This window comes from Ochotona curzoniae, unplaced genomic scaffold (assembly GCF_017591425.1).
Source record: "Ochotona curzoniae isolate NIBS_2020 unplaced genomic scaffold, NIBS_Ocur_1.0 contig_1014, whole genome shotgun sequence".
Classification (NCBI taxonomy): domain Eukaryota; kingdom Metazoa; phylum Chordata; class Mammalia; order Lagomorpha; family Ochotonidae; genus Ochotona; species Ochotona curzoniae.
Window position 1 is genome coordinate 32,078,597 of NW_024464920.1, and position 24,677 is coordinate 32,103,273.

The 24,677-nt window shown below is 46.6% G+C and overlaps 1 protein-coding gene across 2 annotated transcripts in view; it reads left to right on the plus strand.

Annotated features, from left to right (window-relative positions):
* GNS (glucosamine (N-acetyl)-6-sulfatase) overlaps positions 1-18,716 on the plus strand; it is a 34,338-nt gene extending 15,622 nt beyond the window's left edge. For both annotated transcript variants that reach the window (XM_040982424.1, XM_040982432.1), the window contains 8 exons: positions 254-336; positions 1,595-1,713; positions 3,744-3,847; positions 10,098-10,199; positions 11,953-12,060; positions 13,401-13,511; positions 15,073-15,233; positions 17,021-18,716. In XM_040982424.1, the coding sequence (XP_040838358.1) occupies positions 254-336; positions 1,595-1,713; positions 3,744-3,847; positions 10,098-10,199; positions 11,953-12,060; positions 13,401-13,511; positions 15,073-15,233; positions 17,021-17,099 (867 nt within the window). In that variant the 3' untranslated portion in view covers positions 17,100-18,716. The remainder of the gene's footprint in view (positions 1-253; positions 337-1,594; positions 1,714-3,743; positions 3,848-10,097; positions 10,200-11,952; positions 12,061-13,400; positions 13,512-15,072; positions 15,234-17,020) is intronic.
* Positions 18,717-24,677: the final 5,961 nt, after the last annotated feature.

Genomic DNA, 24,677 nt, shown 5'->3' on the forward strand with positions numbered 1-24,677 from the left:
CTTCATAAGTAGCGCCATCTGGCCACACCTCCAGAGGGAATAGTAAAGACCTGCTGTCATTCCCAAGAGCAGGAGTGTCCCCCAAGCTTTCCTGATTGCCTCCTTATTGGTGTTCCCCCCTCCTGGCAGTGCCCAAGATGTATCTCTGGGGACTGAACTGGGCCAGCAGGGCCTCCTTTGTCCTAGTAATCCTGTAGTTTCATTTGACTACAAAGACTTGGTGTTAACATTTTTCTTTTCTCTTAAATTTTAGAACAAGCACTGGTTAATTAGACAAGCCAAGACGCCAATGACTAATTCTTCAATACAGTTTTTAGATAATGCTTTTAGGAAAAGGTAAGATCTGCTGCTGTTGCACTCTGCGTGTTTGAGGACCCTCCTGATCAAGCCAGGAGCCGGGGCCTGCACTCGTTGTCATCTGACATAACGACGAGACACCCGTCAGTGAGAGGGAGGCTTTGCTGGAACTTAAGCAGGACCAGTTAAAGTATCCTTTCTTGAGACTTGATAGAAGAGTAATGTAAATGTTAACTATTTGGCAGAATTTTTTTTTAACCTATATTTAAAGAAAAGTGTGTTTGCCAAAGTATTGGACAAAAAACCAGAGGCTTTAGAGGGAAATATTTGCCTTTGCAAAAAACTGCTTTAAGTCAGTTCCTAAAAATCCATTACTTAGCGAATACATCATTTAGAGCAGAGGCCAGCAGACTGAGAGCCAGGAACTCGATCCAGGTTTCCCATGAGAGCAACAAGAATGTAGTCACTTCAGCTGTTGTTTCTGCTGCTGGAGTCTGTTAGCAGTTAAGTTGGAGTCAGAGGCGGGGTTGGGTATCAAACTCAGACACTTGGGCAGAACACAGCTGTCTTCACCACTAGGCCAAATACCTGCTTCAGACTCCTAGTTCAGACTTAATTTTAAATGTTGTAGCATAGATCTATCTATCTGAAATAATTAGCATTTGTAACAGTATTAGCTTAACTCTCCCTTCTGGTTATTCTCCCTTACCAGGTAAGGGCAGTAAAATGATTGAACTAATTGGTTATAAAAAGTCTGCTTCATTTAATATTTATTTTATTTGAAAGATAGAATTACACAGATCTTCCATCTGCTGGTTCACTTCTCTGGTGGCCACAGTGGCCAGAACTGGGCTGGTTTCAGCCAAGAGCCAGGAGCTTCTTCTGGGTTTCCCATGTAGTACTTAGGTCATCTTCCATTGCTTTCCCAAGCATATTAGCGGAGAGCTGGATTGGAACTGGAGCAACTGAAACTTGAACTAGTACCCATATGGGATGTTGGTACTGCAAGGAGTGGCTTTACCTGATACAGCACAGCAACTTTCCTGCTTGGTTCATTTCTTTGGAAATAGTTAACTTTTTATATTATATATAATTACACATATTAATTAAATTAAATTTCCTCATCTGTTTTTTTGCAATGAGGAAGTCTGGGAAACATTTGAGCATTTGAGGAGAGTGAAGTTTACAGATTATTTTTAATTGGGAGGGGAGGGCCTTTGTTTTTCCTGTTTTGCAAGATGGTGCCACTTTGGCCATTGTCCCTAAAGTCCTGTTTGCACCCTCTGCTCATGTCCAGGTGGCAGACTCTGCTTTCAGTTGATGACCTTGTAGAGAAGCTGATTAAGAGACTGGAGTTCACTGGCGAGCTCAACAATACCTACATCTTTTATACCTCAGACAACGGCTACCACACAGGTGAGAGGCAGGCTCAGTACTCCTGTGGTCTTTGAGAACTTTCCTTTTCACCCTGACAGAAAGTTCTGGTTCTTTTACAGCGTGGACAAGCCAGAGGACCCATCAGTTAAAGGGTCTCACCATCCCCACATGGGAAAAGACAAGTTTTTGTTTTTTCTTTTGTTTTAAAAAAAAAATTGGATGAAGTTGTAACACTTAGACCTTTCTATGGGTTTAGTGAAATCTTTCAATGCATATAGCTCTGCTGTATTTTATATGCAGCACATAATATGTGATTGTGAACTATACTCCCCACCTCAACTGAGGTACAGAACAGCATTGCCTATTGCATGCTAACTTACATGATGTCCTAGTTGCAGAGCAGGCCATGAGCTTGGTGGGTTGGAGGCAGGCTCCACTTGACCAGAAAAATAAGGTTGAACTTAATTTCACAGGTAAGAAGATTCTAGAGACTAAGAGTTAAGATATTCTAGACAGGAAGCCCAAGAGAAGATTGGTTGGGGAAATACTTTCTTGCTAAATCGCAGAATTTGTGGTTTTTTTGGAATTTCATGTTACAGAACTGCAGTATTAGTCAGCTCCATGACCCTGATATTTATTTCTATCTGTACCTTGGTTGAAGTTTTCTTTACTCATATATAAATTTCCACTTGACTAGAACTAAAGTTTACTTACATAGGAGCAGATTGAATAGCCATTTAGTGTATTATTATCAATATTTTAAAGCAAAGTAGAAGATGAGTAAAACCCCTGTTGTTCGATGCATATGGCCAGTCCTCTGAATTCTTCCTGCCCCCTTCCATTTCTTATTTATTATTTTTTGCATATCTAATTTGTTTTCAAGGACTAAAAGTTTGTATGTTACCGTTAATTGTTATGTCTGGTTTTTGCCATTGACTTACAAGGAAGAGTGTGTATTCTTTCAGCTAGACTAGCTCACATTCTGCACTTGGTCGTCGGTGTAGTGCAATGCCACCATTTGTTCATCTCCGCCCCGTATTTCCTGTTAGATTGGTGGTTGGGTCAAGACTGAGTGAGAATGTGGGTTTTCAGGTGAGAATGTCTCCTTGGTGATGTGGCTGCTGTGTATGTGCTTCTGTTGTAATGAGTTCTGGCCCTTGGTATGACTGTTCCCCCTGGGGATGCCTTGATGGACGGCTTGGCTGGCCACAGCCTGAGCCTTTCCCGTGGCCCTTTCACTGAAGCTTGTGTCGGTGATGATTGCTGAAATGGTGAAAATTCCATTGTGGAATGCTACTTATATCCATTATCCCCTAAGAAACTGCAAAATGATGATTTCGTAGTTATGTGCTCTCGGAGTTATTAGCTGGATTCCTTAGAGAACTTCACTTCATCAATTATTTAGCTAACTCAGAGCAGATCATTGAGCAAAGGAAGGACAGATGTTGTCCCTTTATTTGGCAGACTGTGGTGTAACTATTCAATTGTGGAGAGGTTGAGTATCATGCATAATACATTCAATGGATTTAAAAAAAAAACTGACTTCTTTAAGCTTTTTTTTTTTTAATTTGAGGCAGATAAACAAAGAGCTTTCTTCTCTGGTTCATCATCTGAATGCCTACAGTGCCAAGGCTAACACCAGGAGCTAAGAACACAGGGACCTAAACACTGGCACTATCCCAGGATCTGTGTGAGCAGGAAGCTAGAGTTGGGAGTAAACAGGGCATTAGACCCAGGCACTCGGATACAGTGCGTGGTGTCTTACTGACCAGGCCAAATGCCCAGGCCCATGCATAGGTTCTTAGGTATTGATATCTTGGTACTTTGCAGCCATTACTTCTACTGATTTATCTTGATGTCTTAAAGCAATGAGTTTCTTCATGTGCTTAGGACTGAACTCAGTTTTTCCTGCCCTTTAATAATGAGATAGTGAGATCCAGGCAGATTTATGCTTTTTGTTAAAACAGTATTAGTAGCACAAGGTTGTCAGTTTTTGCTACTGATTGAATGAAGTATGAGCAACACTTATGTCCTGGAACCATCTTTACCTTGTGTTTTTTTGTTTTCAGGACAATTTTCATTACCAATAGACAAACGACAGCTGTATGAGTTTGACATCAAAGTTCCACTATTGGTTCGAGGGCCTGGAATCAAACCAAATCAGACTAGCAAGGTAGGTGCTGACAAACTGATGGTTTGTACAGGTAGTTACTCACCCAGGAGGGGGCCGGCTGATCAGTGCAAAATCGCATGTGCTTGTGAACCTTTTAAAACAATTATTGTATCTGAAAGGCAAAAAAAAAAAAAAAAAAAACCACTGTCATCCACTGGTTCACTCCCCAAATGCTCACATCAGCCAGGGCTGAGCCAGGCCAAATCCAGGAGACCAGTACTGAATCTGTTCTTCACCTGGGTGCCAGGGACCCAAGCACGGGAACCATCATCACCTTCTAAGTTCCTCCTTGGCTGCAAGCTGGACCAGAAGCAGAGAAGCTGGGACTCCAGACACCCTGAAATGGAGTGCAGGTGTCCCAGAGTGTCTTTAAGCATGTCACATTATCATGAATAACTTTTTCCATTCTAAAAGCTTTTTACTTGAGAAACATCACCACCATTCCCACGGTCCCCATTAACAGGAAACTGCAATTGGGACCAAAGGCAGGACTCAAACCTAGGCACTGTGACATGGGATGCCTGCGAACAGGGTATGAACCACCAGGCCAAATGCACCTCCCTGTTCATCTTCTGACCGTTCCCCCTGGGTGTTTGCCTTGCAGTGATTCTCAGCAAAGGGCACTCATCAGCGTTGTAAAGAAGAGCAGTGTATGTGTGAGCTAGTGGGACCTAGCATCTGCTTCCTGTGTTTACAGGCGACTCTGATAGGCAGCCTGACTCGGGGTCCACTCTGGGGAGCAGAGCTCCTTGGGCTGTGCCGTGTGAGCGCTCCGAGTTCAGTGCAGATGCTGATGCTGCTCTCTGCCCAGGGCACGGCTCCCATCTGCTGCTGGCCATCATGGCCTCACTTTGAGTAGTGGATCATCAGGAACCTGTCCTCTGAGACTGGCCTGGCCCTGCGGGGTCTTCCTTCTGCTTGCTGCCTCTCCCCGAGAACCCCTGTGAGATGTCACACTCTTGTGCTGCCAGTGCCATTCAGCTTCCTGATCTTCCCCAGAATCTGGTTGCCATCACTAACATATCTGCCTGGAGATCATGGCCACTTTGATCTCTCAAGCACCTGGCTCTCACACTTGGCAGAGAAGGCTCGCCGGACTTGGCCACTGAGGTCTGCTGTCCTTCCCAAAATCTTTTGGTCCTGACTCTGAAACCCAAGAAAGTAGTGAAAAGTGCAAAGTGGGTTTCAAAACAGGCCAGCCTCTCTGATCTGAGTAATCTGGCTTAATCTGAGACTTAATGTCTACGTGCTTGCCTTTCACTTACTCTCCTTCAGAGCCTTCTTAAGAGATTTGTCAGAATTCTCTTAATTATCTCTTGTATTTTCTTTTTCTCTTAAGGACCCTATTCTTAAAGTCAGTATCCATGTTTTTTTACACTACTCTGTGGATAGATTATTCTATTTTCATTTTTTAAAGATTTATTTATTGTCAAGTCAGATATACAGAGAGGAGGAGAGACCGAGAGGACGATCTTCTGTCTGATTCACTCCCCAAGTGAGTGCAACAGCTGGAGCTGAGCCAATCTGAAGCCAGGAGCCTCTTCGGGGTCTCCCACGTGGGTGCAGGGTCCCAAACCATTGGGCCGTCCTTGACTGCTCTCCCAGGCCACAAGCAGGGAGCTGGATGGGAAGTGGGGTCACCAAGATTAGAACTGCTGCCCATATGGGATCCCGGTGCGTGCAAGGCAAGGACTTTAGCCACTAGGCTACTGTGCTGGGTCCTAGAGGTTATTTTTAAAGATGTATTTATTTTTATTTAAAAGGCATAGTTACAGAGATCTTCATCCATTGGCTGAATCCCCAAATGGCTTCAGTAGCCAGAACTGGTCCAAAGCTGGGAGCCTGGAGCTTCTTCCAGGTCTCCCACATGGGTGAAGAGGTCCAGTGTTGGGCCATCTTTGGCTGCTTTTCTAGGTGCATTAGAAGGGAGCAAGCAGTTTCAGAAGTAAAGCAGCTGGGAATCAAACTGACAACCACATGGGATGCCAGCACCACAGGCAGAGGCTTAACCCACTACACAATGGCACTGACTCTTGAGTAGAATTTTTTAGGAAAGAAACTGGAATGACATATCAGGCTCCAGCAGAAATAGAACTGAACAATTAGGAAAACTTCCTGTTGGCTTTAAGATTTTGGGAAAAGTAAGCCTTGCCTTGTGGAATCTCAACTCTCGAGCATTACCAGCAGGTGCCATGTGGATGGGTGGCCCAAGGTGGGAGTTCTGTGCTTTCTCATGCAGTCAGAGTTTTCCCTGAATGGATACGGGCACTTGCTGGTATGCCTTGAAGCTTGACTTTGAAAGTCCTGTGTAAATTCTTTAACATCCAGATTTAAGTGTGTGTTTGGAGATTGATGTATTCTGAGAACCACTGCCTTTTTGCTCTTGTAAGTAATTATGGAGCCCTGTCTTTCTTGGAGCTAAAAGTCGAGAGGTTAGTGCATGACAATCCTTGATAGCATACCCCGGGGTTTCCTGAGGACCTTTTACTTGATCAGAACATCCTCTAACAAATTGAGAGACCATGCAGTGTGGAATAATGTATTTCTGGTCATACAAAGTGTGCAAATAGAATTTGTAAGATTTATTCATTTGAAAAAGAAAGGGAGAGATGCAGATCTTCAATGCCCTGGTTCACTTGCTAAAGAACCACAATGGCCAGGGTTGAGGAAAGCTGAAGCTGGGAGTCAGGAACTCATCTGAGTCTCCCACATGGGCAGCAGGGGACCAAGAACATTAGCAGAGAGCTGGATTGGCAGCAGAGCAGCTGAGACTCAAATTGGTGCCCCGTGGGAATGCTAGCATTGCAGGCGGTCGCCCTACCTGCTCTACAACAACTCTTGCCTCATAAATGAGTCATTTAGTGTATACTTAGGGGGTGGCACAGTGCTGTATCAGGCTAATAATCCTCTGTTTGCAATTCTGGCATCCCATTTGGGCATCGATTCGTGTCCCAGCTGCTTTACTTCCTAATAAGATTTCTACTTCTGGCTGTGAAAGCGACAAAGGTTGGTTTGTGTCCTTGGGACCCTGCACCCAAGTGGGAGACCCAGAAGAGGCTCCTGGCTCCCAGCTTCAGATTAGCTCTGTCGTGGCTGTTACTGCCATTTGGGAAGTGAACCAGCAGATGGAAAGCCTTCTCTGTTCCGCCTCCACAAAGTCTGCCTTTCAGATGAAAACCTTTATAAGAAAATTTATACTAAAACATAATGTGGTGAAAGTTCCGTCATTGCAGCCACTTGAAACTCGTAATGTTTCAATAGGCATTACCACACTGAACCATGATGTACATTGTAATTCTTTGTTGTATGAAAACCAGAGCTAAAAAAATAAATAAAATAAAATAAAACCAGAGCTAGAAAAAATTCCTCTGAATTCTTCACTCACATTTTAGTGTCCACGAGAGGCCTCTCAGCTCCTAACTTAACATGCTACTTTTTTTAAGATTTATTTATTTTAAAACCAGAGTTACATGAAGAAAGAGATGGAGAGACAGTTCTTCCATTCAATGGTTCACTCCCCAAATGGTTGTAGTGGCCAGGGCTGTGGCAGGCCACAGCCAGGAACCGGGAGCTTCTGCTGGGTCTTTCACATGAGTGCAGGGACCCAAGCCCTTGGGCCATTCACAGGAAACTGAGCTAGATGGGAAGCAGAGCAGCTGGTTCTTGAACCAGCACTATTTGGGATGCTAATATCGCCTGCAGTAGCTTTACTTGCTGTGTGACAACACTGGCCCCAGGTCACTACTTTTGAGGTTCTTTACCAGAATCTTAGAACTTACCTAGTGTATTTAAGGAAGATGTGATCATGACATGTTAATGGCAAAATTGTGCCAGACCTTGGTGACTGGATTTATAGTAGAACTTAGAGATTTTTCTCTCTCTGCAGCAAAATGCCATTAGAGAGAGTCTCCCGGGCTCGTTTGGTGGCACAGTAGAGTTGGGCCACCTCTTGCAATGCCAGCACCCCGTATGAGTTTAAAGTCCTGACTACTCTGCTTGCAATCCAGCTCCCTTCCTGCTTATGTGGCTGGGAAGGAAGCAGAAGATAGCCCAAGAGTCTGGGCCTCGTGTACCCATGTGGAGTGCCTGATCAAGTTCCAGGCTTCAGCATGGCCCGGCTCCACTGGGGAGGGGCCACTCAGGGAGTACGTCAGGGGATGGAAGATCCCTCCCGCTCTCGCCTGCCCTCTCTGTGACAGTGACAAATGTTTAAAATCTTGAACAGTCCTTTCTGTGTAACTGTTGGCCTTTGAGGCAGCTTGTGCTTAACAGGCCCTCACCGGTTCACAGCTGTGGAGCTTCCGTTTGGTATTTACCATTTCTCTTTTCCTATAAACTGTCCTGGCCATGTCGGTAAGGCATGCAGGATGGATCTTCCTTCGTTTGTGGAGTGACTGTCACTGAGGTCTCCCCTCCCTTCAGGGTCTGTGGACACCTTGTCTTGCTCTGATTGGGGAACTCCTGTCCCCTGCTGTCTCTGCTTTCTAACAAGATCACTCCATGTTCACTGAGCCTTGGCAGCCAGTATTCCTAGTTGCTCACCTTGCCTGAGACTTGGAACTAGGGACAGTCTCTGACAGTGGCTCCTATAATACTCTCTGCAGACTTTTCATTTTGTGGATTTTTTTTTCTCAGTAACATATGATTGCCTTTCCCATGAGCTGCCTTCCACTGAGTGGTCACTTCTGACAGCTGGAGGGTTACACCAGTCCACCCTCAGCCAGGATGTCTATCCTGGTCACCAAGAAAATTACAGGCTAGTGAAGATGCTTTTATGACTCTCCTAGCTCTACAGCTGGCTATAGTAACTCAGAAGCAAGTTTTCTGGAGGTTTTATTTAATCTCTTTGCCACCCCCTTTTTAAAAATTGATTTTATTCAAAGACAGATGGACAGAGAGAAGGAAACAGAGAAGAATCTTGGGTCTGCTGGTTCACTCCTTAAGTAGCCACAATGGCTGGAGTTGAGTTGATCTGAAACCAGGAGCCCAGAGCCTCTTCTGGGGTCTCCCACATGGGTGCAGTGTCCCAAGGCTTTGGGCCATCCTTGACTGCTTTCCCAGTCTACAAGCAGGGAGCTGGATGGGAAGCCAGGCTGCTGGGATAAGAACTGGCACCCATATGGGATCCCGGTGCAGGCAAGGTGAGGACTTTAACTGCTAGGCTATCATGCTGCCAGCTGCCCCACTTCTTATCCAGCTCCTTGTTTGTGGCCTGGAAAAGCAGTGGAGGATAACTCAAAACCTTGGGATCCTCATGGGAGACCTGGAAGAAGCTCCTGGCTGCTGGCTTTGGATCAGCTCAGCTCTGACCATTATGGCCACTTGGAGAATGAACCACTGGATGGAAGATCTTTCTCTCTCTCTCTCCCTTTCTCTAGAAATCTGACCTTCCAATAAAAATCTTGAAAAGAAACCAAAAGCTTTGTTAGAATAAGTTGTTCAGTCTTCAAAGCTTGCAAGATTCTTTGAGAAACTGCTTTGTAAATGGCATGCATCTTTTGAGCTTAAAAAAAAAATTTAGTACCTAAACTCAGATTTAGTGAACTGATCTGGATAATCAAGCTGGAAACTTTGCCCAGAAATGATCAGCTCAGCATGTTTCTCATGATTCCCTTGACTCATCAGCATTTTCGAAGTAATTTTTAAAAAACACCTTGGTCAGGGCACAGCGGGTAAAGCTGCTGTTTGAGGCATCCACACCCAGTATCAGACTGCCTGGGATCAAGTCCTATCTCTGCTTCCGATCCAACTTCCTACCAGTTCTCCTTGGAGGCAGAAAATGACAGCTCAAGTGCATGGGTTCTGCCACCCATGTAGGAGACCAGATGGGAGCTCCTGGCTGCTAGTTTCTGCCTGGCCCAGCTTTACCTGTGGTGGACACTTGGGGAATGAACAGGTGGATGGATGGAAGGTTGATCTGTCTCTCCCTTTCTCTCTGTCACTTGGTCTTTCAAATCTTTCTTTTAGAAAAGAAAAAAAAAAGGAATAATAACAGTTTATGGTGCAATAAGTGCATATGACACTTCTGAGGGGAATTATTTATAAACTTGTAAGCTCCTCCTTTGAAAAAAAAAAAGTTCCTGTATTTAAATACATGAAATGGTGAGACCCAAGGAAGTACAGGCTGTACAAAAGGTCACAGTGAATGCTATCTGTTGCATAGGTTGATGGTTTTACTCTCCTTTAGGTTAGAAAGGAAAATGGGAGCAATTGTATTGTAGGTTGATTTTCTTTTTCTCCTTTCTCACAGATGCTTGTCGCCAACATTGACTTAGGCCCTACTATTTTGGACATTGCTGGCTATAACCTGAATAAGACGCAGATGGATGGGATGTCCTTATTGCCCATTTTGGTGAGTACAAACCCCTCAGTGAGGCCGTGTGGGTGGCATAACATCACTGCTTCCCAGGGTCTACGTTGGCAGGATGGTAGAGTCGAGCTGGAGTTCTAGGGACTGATCCCAGCTATTCTGATGTGGAATGGGAGCCTCAATCATAGGCCAGTGTCCACTCCCTCTAAACTCTCAAAATCACTCAAACCTCTAGCCTCCAGCTTCTGTGGCTCAGACGTGTGTGTACTTGGGCCTGATATGACAGCTTCTGTAATTCCTGTGACTCACGTCTGAGGCCCGGAACTGCACAGACCTAAATCAGGTTTCCTTGCAGAAGAGTGGGTTGGGAAACAGGTTGCTGTTTCCGACTGCTTTCCTACTGCTCTGACCTTTAAGGTTACTATTCCTTCCCCTACATGCTCGCCCTGGTTAAAGGTCCTTTACAGCAGAGGACCGCTCTCTACAGCTCCCCATAAATGCCTGTGGTGCTCCTTAAAATCCAGGCTGCTCCATTCCTCCACTGGAAACTAAGAATTTGTATTTATAACAAGTTCCCCAGGGAGGCTAAATGAGAACTTGTGCTGTAAAGCAGCTTCTCCCATTTCACTGTTCATGGGAATTCCTGCAGGATCTGAGCATCTTTGGGTTCCTTAGGGCTGCTGGGGGTCTGAGTTCATGCTTTTCAGACTGTCCTACCAAACCTGCTCTTAAAATGTTCTAAAACCTTCCTATCCAGTTTTTCCTCCATCTCCCAATCCCCTGATTCTGCTCTTTGGCTAACTTTGAGAGAGTGAACTTGTCTGTAAACAGCCAGACCAGACCCAGGAGTTGGGAGCTCACTGCAGTTCTCACAAGTTGGGTGGCAGGGACACAACTAGTTGGGCCTTCATCATTACCTTCCAGGGTCTGCATTAACAAGCTGGAAGTTGAACCCAGATACCCCAATAGAGAACACAGGCATCCTAGCTGCTACGCAGCCCTGGTTGTGGAACTTCCCTGTTCAGAGCGCAATGTTCTCCATCACCTGCCGCTGTATGTTGGACAGACATACAGACTAATGTGTAGGGCCTTTTCCTGTTGAGATTGCCCGCTGACTCTCCAGTCTGACTTTGCACTGCTTCCCTGCTGGGTTTCAGACCATCACATTGCCATGTTTCTTCTTTCATCTTATATTCATGTGCTTTTGATCAAAAATCTGTTCTTACTCCCAAATTCTTCCTCCTGTTGCCGTTACTGCACCTGTATTAACTTTCTGGTTTTCAGTGCTGCTGGTTGTCCTTCAGCGGTATGCAGCACAGTAAACAAGTTCATATACTGCACCTTCTTTCCGATCATCACCAGATCCTTAGCTCCGTTACAGCCCTTTTACATGCCAGCCCTTTCTGTTTCTTGTCCTGTTGGGTTGCCCTAAGAATGAGCTTAGAACAGTTCTTACGCAGAACATATAAATAGTACTGTTCAACCCAGACTTTGAGTAATTTATGCTGTGACGCTGAGCTTTGTTTAGCTGGCTACTTCATCAGTTTCCAATCCCTGACCTGCTTTCTCGGGGACAGTCTTGAAAAGAAACTATTAAATGTTCAAAGAGCTTTGTCGTCACTTGTAAAGACTCTGTAAATACCAGGCATGCTACTCAGCAGCTTTCATAAGCACCCACTCCAGTCCCTTCCTGAGTTACCAAATGAACAGTCCAATTGGTTTTGATGACAAGTCCCCTTAGGTACAAGAGTAAGTTTGTCTGCCTCACAGAAGCTGCTTCGGCTTTTCTTTCTAGACAGGGGCCAGTAACTTGACCTGGAGATCAGATGTCCTGGTGGAGTACCAAGGAGAAGGCCGTAACGTCACCGACCCAACGTGTCCCTCCCTAAGTCCTGGAGTTTCTGTGAGTAATAGTTTGAAAAGGTTTCTATCACTTTTTCATTGAACACAGCATTGATCCTAAAAGTGCTGCTGGGAACCTGTCATCAGAATGTATACTTGAGATCCTTTCAGCTTACAGAACTAGTGCCTGTATCAGCCGGTGTGCCTGCACTTGTCAAACCCTGTTCCCCTCCATTTCCCACCCTCCGTAGCTGTGCCATTCTTATGAGTGGCGTCTGGTGCAGGGATGAGATTCTACCTTTAGCCATGCCATCAAGAGTGCCTTGCAGTGCTGGCACCCAGGCAGGTCGTGACGGTAGTAACAGCCACCCATGTTGGCCTCACTTGGAGAGTGGGAAATAGACTTCCACTTAGAGTTGTTTTCATAACATCCAAATACTGTGAAAGAACCAAACTCAGAGTACAAGTAACATCTCTTACGGAAGACATGAAGTAGTAAGTTACAAGTTTGATCTTATTTGATAAAAAACACTCGTGGGATCGTTGTGGCATACAGGATTAAAGCCCCTCTTTGGACGCTACCATCCCATATGGAAGAGCCCATTTGAGCCCCAGCTACTATGCTTCCAACCCAGCCCTCTGCTAATGTGCCGGGAGGCAGGGATGCTGGCCCGGATTCTTGGGTTCACGCCACCTCTGTGAGGAGTTCCTGCATTTGGTCTGGCTAAGCCAAGTGCAGCCCAAGCCTTTGTGGGTATCTGAGCAGTGAACCAATACATAGGTCTCTGCTTTTCAGACAAATGTATCAATATTATTTTAAAGGAGCATTCATAAATAGCTGCAGCTGAGTTGACAGTGCTCATGTAGGCAGTTTCTGTTGACAGTAACACCAGTCGCTCTTTCAGATGACTCCTGGGGGCAGTGACCATGCCGCTGTGTACATTCGACAAGTGCGCTTTATAACTGCTTGTCAGGAGAGCATCGCAGAGGGGTGGCCAGAGTCAGGAGCAAAACCTTACTTTTTTTTTTAAGTTTATTGAAAGTTGAGTTACAGAGAAAGGGGGAGAGATGAAGATCTCCCCTCTGCTGGTTCAAATGGCCACAACAGCTAGCACTGCACCAGGTTGAAGCAAACTTCTTCCAGGTCTCCCAAACCCTTGGGCCATCATGTGCTTTTCACAGGCCATCAGCAGGGAGCCATACCAGGAGTGGAGCAGCTAAGACCCATATGGATGCCAGGACTTCACAAGCTGGCCTCACCTCCTATGCCACAATACTGGCCCCCACACCTGCTTCTGAGAAAGGATTCCTGGTTTCTGTCCATTCCACTTTGTTGCCCTTGTCAGCAGTAGGCATTGATTGGGTAGAAAGAATGATCTTTCTTTCTGAATGCCCCTCCAGCAATGTTTCCCAGACTGTGTGTGTGAAGATGCCTACAACAACACCTATGCCTGTGTGAGGACCATGTCGGCACTGTGGAACCTGCAGTACTGCGAGTTTGACGACCAGGAGGTAAGAGGGGCCTGGGCCTCTGTCCATTTGTTACTAGTGTCCTGGGGTTGCACTTGGTGGTCTGGAAGTAAGTCCTAAGATGTTCTCATCTGTACTTGACCTCTGGTTCCCTTCAGTTAAGTCAGTTTCCGGAGGCCGTGCCTGCCTCTCCCTAACTGACCTTTTTGAAGGCATTTCTCATTGCATCAGCCACTACTCAGTCACACACTTGAAATGCACACTTTTCAGACTGACCTGTGCCTGCTGCGTGACCTTCCCGGTCTGATCCAGTGAAGGTGAAGCATGTCGGCCTGCATGGAGGCACAGGGCATGCGGGCATTTCCTAGAAAGCTCCCTAGCAGCCGACTCACAGGCAAAGTCCAGTGCTCGACCCAGCACTGCTCAGGAGCAGGCAGGGGCTGAGGCTAGGCAGCATCATCGCCCCGGGAGGGTGGATGTGGGCCCAGCATGGGTCGGTGGACACTGGCTGAAGGCTCCGCGTGGGGCCCCTGCTCCCCTGTGGCCTCCTACCGTGGGTGAGCTTGTGTTCACACCTGTCGGGTAGCCCTGCAGACCACAGCAGCTGAATGCTTGTGTCCGTAAAACCAGCTTCCTCCCCGTGCTGTTCACACCTCAGAAGCACCGTGCCTGGCAGGGGAGAGCTTTCCTCAGGCTCGCTTCCTATTCCTCTTTCGCCATAACATTCACCTGTTTGATAAACTACTTCGTAAGTGATGGTCTGAACGCAACTACTGGAAGTCACTAATAGCAGCATTTACTACCATAATCCTTGCGTATCACTTGACCCGTTTGGTCAGCATAAAGATGACAGAAGGAAATGCTGACATGTTATGCATGTCTAGTGTTAAATACATACTGGATCTTTCTTCAGGCACGGTCACACATCCACAACTACTTTTTTTTTTAAGATTTACTTATTTTTATTACAAAGTCAGATATACAGAGAGGAGGAGAGACAGAGAGGAAGATCTTCCGTCTGATGATTCACTCCCCAAGTAAGCACAAAGGCCGGTACTGCTCCGATCCGAAGCCACGAACCAGGAGCCTCTTCCGGGTCTCCCACGTGGGTGCAGGGTCCCAAGGCTTTGGGCCATCTTCGACTGCTTTCCCGGGCCACAGGCAGGGAGCTGGATGGGAAGTGGAGCTGTCGGGATTAGAACCGGCGCCCATATGGGATCCCGGGGCTTTCAAGGTGAGGACTTAGCCACTAGGCCACAGCGCCAGGCCCACAACTACCTTTAAAGTAAGAAAAGCTAACATTGTCACACACCTCTTAGAAACAGAAAAAATTAGCCCTTAACTCTAGGCTGTCCTCTCAGTGGCCTGACTGCAGAGAGCATGCCATGTGAGGGCCCTTCCTTCCGTGCCCCTGCCGGCTGCCCAGAGGCACAAGGGGTGTAGCAAGCAACCGAATCCCCACGACAGATGCTGCATTGTCTCAAGGTCACAGGCAGCTCTGAGGGGCTTAGGACCATGTGCCACTCTCCTGGGCCTAGGGCGTTTCATCTTCCACCCTTCATACACCTTCCATCCTGTTCTTCCATCCTTCCATTTCCTGTAGGTGTTTGTGGAAGTTTATAATCTGACTGCAGACCCTGACCAGATCACTAACATCGCTAAAAGCATTGACCCAGAGCTCTTAGGAAAGATGAACTACCGCTTGATGATGCTACAGTCCTGCTCCGGGCCAACCTGTCGTACTCCAGGAGTTTTTGACCCTGAGTAAGTTTCATTTTCCTTGACTTGCTAAGTTCGTTGTCTTGAGTGGATATGCTGCATCTGTTGAAGGCAGAGGGAGTTGTTTTTCCTGAGAACTGAGCTGCTTTTCATCATGTCTCCCGTGGGGTGGAAGTACGTGTCCGTGGGGCAAGCAGCTCCAGTGAGAGCCACAGCCCTGCCTCCTGCTGAGGCGGGGGCTCTTCCTCTCCTGCGCCGGTGTGATTTTTTTGTCTTGAAGTCACTCGCTTGCACTGGGGCCTTCTGTAAGTGTTGATACAGTGCTGCCCTGTTCCCTAGAGAGCACAAGGACATAGGCCTTCATTTCATTTCTCAGAAATGCCAATGAAAGACACTGACCAGCCTGCTGCTAGGCACAGATGCCAGTGTGGAAATGTATGTGGGGAATTACTACCTGTGGAGTTGGGGGTTGTTCTTCCTCATCCCATAGCTCTTCAGTCAGGAAGGGAGCGAGTGCTCCCATCTGCTGAGCCACTCTCCACAGTCCCTGACCGGCTTGGATGCTCCCAGGGGCCAGGTCTCCCTCAGGGCCAGCAGGAATCCACTCACCTGAAGCATCACTGTGTTCACCCCACTGTCGGGTAGCCCCACAGACTCCCAGGGTTTGCATTAGCAGGAAGCTGGACTCAGGAGCCCTGCGTTGTGCTGGTGGCCAGTGCGTGCCTGCTCCTCGCCTCTTGAGTGGTAGCTCTCACCAGGACCACTAGGTGTCAGTGTACTGCGCAGTAGAGCCTCCTGGGGCCTGAAGCTGTCACTGTTCTCAAAGATGATATGAAGTTAACAAACTTTTCAGTGGGAAAGGGTAATTTCATTTCTGATACTCTGTAATAGAAGGGGAAGAGTGATGTCCTGAAATTGTGGAAGGTAACGTAATTAGCCCTCTGCACATTAAATCTTCAGTCTAGAGATGAATGTAGGTAAATGAGTAGAGAAACTGACTTATACACAACTTGTTTTATATATGTAAAAAGAATAGGGCGCCAAGGAGATACCGATACAAGTAAGCTAACACTGTGTAACAGTACTGTAAAGAATGTGTCATATACACTGTGAGGCTGACATTCGGCACAGTGGTTGGCATCACGGGCCTGGGCTTGAGTCCGAGGTCTACCCCTGATTCAGGCTTCCTGCTGATCTGCAGCCTGAGAGGCAGCAGTGATGACTCGGGCCCTGCCACTCCTGCTGCCGTTCTGGAGTCAGCTGCTGGAGGCACTGAAGGAGTGAACCAGGAGATGAAAGGCACCATCAGGGACAGAGATCTCAAGTAAATTTTTTAAAAATTTCAATCTCTTAGAGCTCTAACCTCTGACTTTGACTGATTTTTGTAATTTCCAGCAGCTACATGGCTCAGAATGTTTTTATCGAGCCAGATAAAGTTCAATGTCCATAGCAATTCATTCCACTTTTATTACTATTCCTGCTAGATCCAAGGCTTAGAGCCACTTGAACTGTGATGTGTGACCAAGCAATCCTTGACCACTCACTGCTAGAACACAGACCTGCTGGGTTAGCATCTGCCTTGTTGCCTCTGAACATCTGGCACTGATGGTTAGAAGGATTCACAGAACTCCCATGCAGCCCAGACAGCCCAAACACTACATTTCAAATCAGAAAATTGAACTTGGTATAATGGCTTGCCCAAGAGTCACTCTATAAAGAAGTAATGTAGCCTGGTTTGTTTCCCAAACAAATCCTGTTCACTGTAATTGTGTGGCTCCCATTGGGGAAGTTAACCTAGAGTTGGTGCTACAGCTGATTTGTTCTTTTCCCAGGTACAGGTTTGACCCTCGTCTCATGTTCAGCCATCACGGCAGCATCAGAACTAGAAGGTTTTCAAAACATCTCCTGTAGCGACTGCAGCCGGCCTCTGCCGTGGGACCCTGCACCCTTCTCTCTGGAGTGGCTGTAGTAGATGTCTAACTAGTCAAGACCATGCCTGGAAGAGTTCCTGAACTGCCTTTGTTTCAAGTCCTGTTGGAAAAAACAACCCAATCAGCTGACTTCCTTGTGTAACCTGTGAAACTGTGAACTCTGCCCACCCTCTTCCCTTAGCTGACGGACCCTCCTGGGGCTTTGTTCTCACCATATCCTTTCTGTACTGGGACCTCCGTTCTTGAGTGTTCCCTGTGTGGTCAGAGTCTGAATTTATAAATCCATTCAGATAAATGGCAATACTTAAGGGGGTGGGGGAGGGTTGGGAAGGAAGTTTTTGTAACATAGCTGGACCCAAAGCCAAAAGATCCGTATAACATTTCATATTGAGCACCTCACTATAAAAATCCCTAACATTACATGGCTTGGACAGTAACCGTGAGAGCAGAAGCATCAGGACACTTTCCCATAGTTTTGATAAGCAGAGATATTGTGCAGCAGATCCATCACAGTGTGATACTGTCATCAACTCCAGTCCACCACGCCTTGTTTGTTGCAGTCACTTGGTTTTGGGTTGGTTTTGTTTGGGGCGGGGAGAAGGTGTGCAGTCTATCTGGACTGAGCTGGAACCTGCAGTGTGTACAGTAGACCTGGATTCCAGGAAGCTCTCGGAGGTGACCGTCTCCTACTTAGCAGCTGCTGACCACATGGAACGCCAGTTAACATGAGCAGTACTGACGGAAGCCCTCTCCTCCCTGGGCTTTACTCGCCGAGATCTGAAAAATAAAGTGGCTTAGGTGTATTTACTGAAAGAAACACTGCCAAAGGTTGGTGAAAGCTGTGTTTGAGAGTATTGCATAGCTAGACTCAGGTTGACAGGTGGGAAGGAAGCCCCGGCCAGGGGGGCCCTCAGCGTCCGGCTGGTGCACTCAGGCATTCTGCCTGCATTTTGCTGTCACTCTGTTCACTTGTTCTGAGATGAAAGACAGTCTTAGTTTATGCAAAGTTCAAACAACTAACCACTGCCTGTTTGCTCCCAAGGAGATTGTTTTTCTGAGTTTTCTGTTTTGATTAGGACCTTAGTGACTGTTCCTCCTGTCAAATATCTGTTTAGGTTCCCCACTTCTTTAAAACATCTACATTTTTGTTGGCTTGAAGACCACTTTTATTTCTGTTTGCTTCACAAGAGGGGTGATTGGTGGTGGGATAGCAGAGGTAAACAGAGATGTAGATCGCAACCTGTTCAACCCAGGCAGGAAGTAACTGTAGCTTTATCTCTGATTTTGTCAAGCTTTAAGCACTTTGTAAGACAAGGCCATAGTAACTTTATCAGAATTTTAGACAGCCATGTTAGGTTACTAGTCATTGAATTCATTCCATTACCTCATATGATCCCAGCAATTGAGGTGTTATCCAGAGATGAAAGGCCAGTGAAATGAACACCTCTGCTATGTGGGTGTTAAGAGAAATTCTAAAAATTATGTAACTGCAATGTTGGGTATCACATTTATTTTCCATTTTGATAACTTCATCAGTCAACTTCCACAACAATGAAAGTTGACCAGTTATTCCCAAATAAAAAGCAAGCAACTCTTACCAGGTACTGGGCTGTGATGTCATATTACTCAGTTTCATGGTGCCAGTTCTGGAACGCAGGTGAAGTCAGCCAAAGTAGCTGCTGGCGGGAGCTTGGCCAGGTTGCTCTGCATTCAGCAGACGTGGGGGTGGCAGGGCTATGGCAAAGCCGCTTCCAGACCACTTCATTTTTGGTACATTTCCTACCTAATCTTTGAATAAAGAAATTTGTTTGTAAACTACAAAATGCATTGTTTTCAGGATGCTTATGTACAGGAACACAAATGCAAGAGGCTGTCTTGTTTTCTTTCATACTGGTTGGGATTTTCATTATTTTCCCTTTTAAGAAAGTCCAGTCCATGCCTATCAGTGCCCTTACTAAAGAGAACTCACAAGAAAACCGTTAGGAACGAACAGCGACCTTAGCAATGAACTGAGATTTTTGCCTTATAGGATTTCCTATGAAGCTTTCCTACACAAACTCAAAAACGGGAACAATCTTTAAGAGCATCTTTGAATTTTACAAACGGTGCTGCTGTCAACACATTTTAATGGACAACTTTAAGGTTTTTGTACAAAATACTAATGCTAGTCATAGCAGCTATGACTTCCATGAGACATGTTCTTGCATTTTTTTTAATGCCCAAATTAATGCTTTAAGAAGCTAAGCTGTTCCACAATCGTTACTAAGAAATTCAGGCTGACCTATCAGTTTGTGTCACTCTGTTCCTGGAGGTTACTCTGCCCTCGGCTCCATCTCACTTAGAAAGTGCCCTTCCAAGGACCCTGTTCACTGCTGCACTTTTCAATGGATTAAAAATAATTTCTGTTCTAGTATCCTTTAATTTCTGAATGTGTCCTTTGTTTCAGTTCACAACTAGTCATTCTCACCTGATGCATGTCTTCCCTTGAAGTAAAACACCTCCCAATGGGCATGAGCCAACTCCATCTGGAAAGCTCCTATATATGCATAGTCCCTGCTGATTAGTAATCCTTGATAGAGACACCGTGTCGAAAATCCTTCCTGATAAACCGGTATGCATTTGCAGCTTGAAAGTCAGCCAAGAGTTTTCCTCAAAGAGCAAAGTGAGCTCACTTTGCCCTCACAGAAACCTAGTTCTGTAATCACATTAAGGGGTCAACAGATTCCTTAAAGGGATAGCTGTTAAAATTTAGGGTTGCATGCTGTGTTCTCTGGTGTTAATGCACAAAAGGAGTCGCAGAAGATACAGAAAGGAGTAAATGTGGCTGTGTTTCAATACAACTTTACAGACGCAAGGGAGCTATACTTTGTCACAAAATGACTAAGATAGGCAAATGCTAGGTCTGAATGTCGGCACAGAAGAAAACCAGAAGACACCATGAGGTTGCCAGGGTACTAACATCAAAACAGGAGGCTTAAGCATATCACATCAGTTAATTATGAGTTTCTGGAATGGGATTTCACTCTTACAAACTGACCAGAAGGTTCCTGGGTTAGGCTGTAGCTGTAACAAGCTCTCTGTTCACTCCTGAGTCCCACAGGTGTGCTGCAAACACACAGACCAATGCCTGCACACACCGTGAATTTTGCTAAGGAAAGAAGCACTGAGCCTAAGCAACCTGCTGTTTGATAGCAAGCACTAAGCTTGCTCTTTGAGGAATGAGGCATTGTTTTATCCTAGAACAAAGCTGCTCACTGCAAACACAACTCTTGAAAAACGGCCTGTATAAAGAACGGTCATGACCAGCCTCCTATTCTGGGCCGACCCAGCAACAACCTGCAGGGAGGGGTGGCCTGTAACGGACAGCCCCTCCCGACTGTCAGCTCTTAAGAGCAAGGCATCATCTGGCTGAGACTGTTCCCCTTGCTGGATATATACAGGTCTCCCACAGGAGCTCAAGTGCTCAGGCCATTTTCTACCTTTGCAGGCACAAAATAGCAGGGATCAGAAGTGTCATAGCTGGGAATCAAGCCAATGCTTGTAAAGATGCTGCGGTCCAAGGCAGCTTAACCTGCTATGTCACAGTGCAGACCTCTCCATCCATGTTCTGAAGTACCCGTGTATAAACAGACACTGGTTCTGAGCCTTCACTACAAAAACCAAGTAGAAGCTTCCCCGTTGGGATGGCTGCTAAAACAACCTCCACACATGTCGGAAAACATTTCAACAGGCTCTCCCTCGGCCAGCAGGCTTCCATCACAAACCCACGCCTCCTGTCCTGTGGGTTCTGGACTCCCAAAAGGGGATGCAGAGAGCAGCAGCTGCAGCTGTCCTGCCGCTGGCTGGGCTTCTGAGGCACCTGTCGTCCAAATGGAGATCAGTCGACTCCCTCGCCTCCGCCCGGCACTGGGAGAGGGGCGGAGAGGCACAGTTGATTCTATTTCTGGAATAGCTCTGTGCACTTTTCTCTCCAGCCCTCTGGCCTCCCAGCATCTCCCGGGCTCAGTAAGCATCAACTCTGAAGCCTAAGACCAATAAACTTGGGATTATTTCTCGCAGTCTATGCTTGATCTTAGCCAAAAAGCCAAGAAGTGATTTTTTCTTGCAGTTTACAGTAAAGACCATTAACTTCTCTGTCATGTGGTCAGCCTTGGGCGATACTCCTGTATGCCCCCCCTAAAAGGCCCTCAGTGCCATGGCTGGTCCTCTGCACAGCAGAGAAGAACCAAAACTCTGTCCCCACAAGCATCCTGGTACCCCTCCGCCCCTTCCCGTCATGCCACAGAAAGCCCAGTTTGAAAGTTCAGCCAGAAGTGCCAACATCCCCCATGGAAGCACTTGGAAGCACCTGCTGAAGTCCTTACTGCTGTGCTTCCAATCCAGTGTCCCATTAATGCTTCTGGGACAGCAGCAGCAGTTCAACAAAGTGTGTGGGCCTCTGCACTCACGTGGGAGGACCAGATGGAGTTTCAGGTTCTTGGTTTGGGCTTGACCAACCCTAGCCATTTTGTCTATATGGAGAATAAGCCAGTGATAGAATATCTGTCTCCTCTCTCTTGATGTCATTCTTCCTTTCAATTATTTTTTTTTAAGTCCAGCCAGAGAAGGACACACACACTGCAAGAGGACAGGCAGGAAGCTGAAGCTCGGGGTGCGTCTGGAATGGAGTCCGTTGCCGTCTCAAAGCTTCCCAAGCAGCTGTTTCCAGACAATGAAATGCTGAACATCACACACTCTGCACCCTGGACCTCAGAGAGATGCAAAGGAATAGCAAAGAGGGGTGCTTCCGGCAGGAAACAAAGGCTGGGCCCCATGCGGCAGCCACAGCCACCTCCTTCACAACCCATGCCATCACTCTCCACCTGAACTTGCCATTCCTGCTCCCAGCTGTCCCGCCGAGCCTTTAGGCTCTAACTTGACAGGGAAGAGAGACCACACGTTATACTTCCAGGGAGCACAAGAAAAGCTCTGACTGCTTGGCCCACCAACAGCCCTAGCAGCTTGAGCACTTTGTTGTTAACTCCCATTTCCTTCCCTAAGTATGATATATAAACATATGTATGTGTGTGTTTGTATATATATATATATATATAAAATACAAGAACACACACACGCACGCGCACACACACACACACACACACACACTGTATTTAAAGCAAAAAGCTTTTCTACTTGGGAAAAACTGCCTATCCTGGAAGTTAAAACACAGGATGCTTCTACATATTAGTATTGACATGATACGTAGTGAGAAAACTGGCCATGCTGCTGTAGAAACAGAAAGTTAGAAAATAATACTACCGGGCCCGGCGCGGTGGCGCAAGTGGTTAAGCTCCTCGCCTTGCACGCCTGGGATCCCATATGGGCGCCGGTTCTATCCCGGCAGCCCCGCTTCCCATCCAGCTCCCTGCCTGTGGCCTGGGAAAGCAGTCGAGGACGGCCCAAAGCTTTGGGACCCTGCACCCACGTGGGAGACCCTGAAGAGGCTCCTGGCTTCAGATCGGCATAGCATCGGCTGTTGCGCTCACTTGGGGAGTGAATCATCGGACGGAAGATCTTCCTCTGTCTCTCCTCTCTGTATATCTGCCTTTTCAATAAATATAAAATAAAAGTCTAACAACAACAAAAAAAAGAATACTACCTCACTCCACACAGGGTTATGGTGCACACAACACGTTCACACTCGCCACCCGGTCAGGTCCCCACACAGCCTGCAGCAATGAGCAAACACGGGACGCCCTCCCCATCTCCCAGGGGGAAATGCGACTCAGACCCAGAGCAATGGCCACAGTAAATGTTAACTTGACACTGGCCAAAGGTGAACTCAACCTGGGGAGAATTACTTAGCCTTAACATTTTCATTATAGAGAAAAAACAACAGCTAGTGTGACCCTGAGCCAACAGAAAACACCCCTCCAAAACCTGACCGGCCCCCTCTGCAGGGAACACTGCTGCAAGCTAGGAACTCACCCCAGGAGCCGCCTCTGACCTCCAGATTCCACGTTCTCATCACGCCCTCCATTCAGTCTCCATGGCACTGAACAGCGTCCACGGCACCCACACGCTGGGTCCCCTGATGTGCTCTGTCACCATCACCCATATGACAGTCCCCAACACTGTGACATGGCTTATAAATATTACTGAGTGGATAAAATTAAGACTTGGTATCCATATTTCTCTTCATGCAGAGCGAAGAACAAATGTAATGGAAGTTTTTTTCCCACATTTTTTTTCACAACAAAGAAGGCTGTAAGAATAAAAGAGTATAGAACACAAGGATATTGAACAAGATAGTCACTTCTCAAATGTGGTTTCAATTGATCCTATGCTGTTAAACAAAATGAAAAGGAAGGCAGCAGAAGAGCAAGGTGGCGAGAGATTACTTTGAGATCACAATCTAAAGATCTGTCACCTTGAAATGGAAACAGGGCCCAGCATGATGACCCAGTGGCTAAATCCTCACCTTGCACGCACCAGGATCCCATATAGGATCCCATGGTTCATGTCCCAGATACTCCACTTCCCATCCAGTTCACTACTTATGGCCTGGGAAAGCAGTAGAGGATGGCCCAAAGCCTTGGGACCCTGCACCTACATGAGCCAAAAGAAGCTCCTGTCCTTGCAGCCATTTGAGGAGTGAACCAGCAGATGGGAGATCTTTGTCTCGCCTTCTCTCTGTAAAATGTGATCTGCCTTTCCAATGAAAATAAATCAATCTTTACAAACAGTTGCTGGAATATAGCCTCTTGCCTGCTGTAACAGTAATGCTCTAAGTGTTACCAGAATGCTAAACGTTGCTGCTCCGTAATGTCTAGAATTTTAGTACATTTTACCATGCCTGTACAAGGGACAGCCCTATGTCGGAGATGCCCCGGACTGCTCTATAGATACAAGGAACACACGGGGCTCCTTGAACCTCACTTGCCCACGACGGAGAGTCTGCTGAGAAACCGTGCTCCTGCCCTACAAACACACACATGCCTACGTAACAAACAAGGCACATGATATCCAAGATTCTTCCCAAAGATTTAAGAAACCACACTAATGAAAACAACTCCTGAGGCTGGCACTTGTGGTACAGTTTGTTAAGCTGCCACCTGCAACACCCCGTACCCCATACGTGCACAGATTTGCATCCTGGCTGCTCCACTTCCATGCTAGCTTCCTGCTCATGAGGCTGGAAAGCAGCAGAGGATGGCCCAAGGGCTTGGACCCCTGCTACCCACATGAGAGTTCCAGGCTGAGTTCTAGGCTCCTGGCTTTGACCTGGCCCAGCCCTGTTGTGATCATTTGGGGAGTGAAACCAGCAAATGAAAGCTCTCACTCTCATATACACACTTATACTCTCTCTTCAACGTTCGAATTGAATAGCTTGAATTTAGCATTTCTGATGTTTGGCTGTGTATATACATTCACCCACGTGGGAGACCTGGAAGAAGCTCCAGGCTTTGGTCTGCCTCAACTCTGGCTGTTCTGGAGGATCTCATAGGAGTAAACCAAAGAATGCCGAGACCCCTTCCTCTCTCTGCAACTCTCAAAGAGAAAAAAAAAAGAAGTTCCA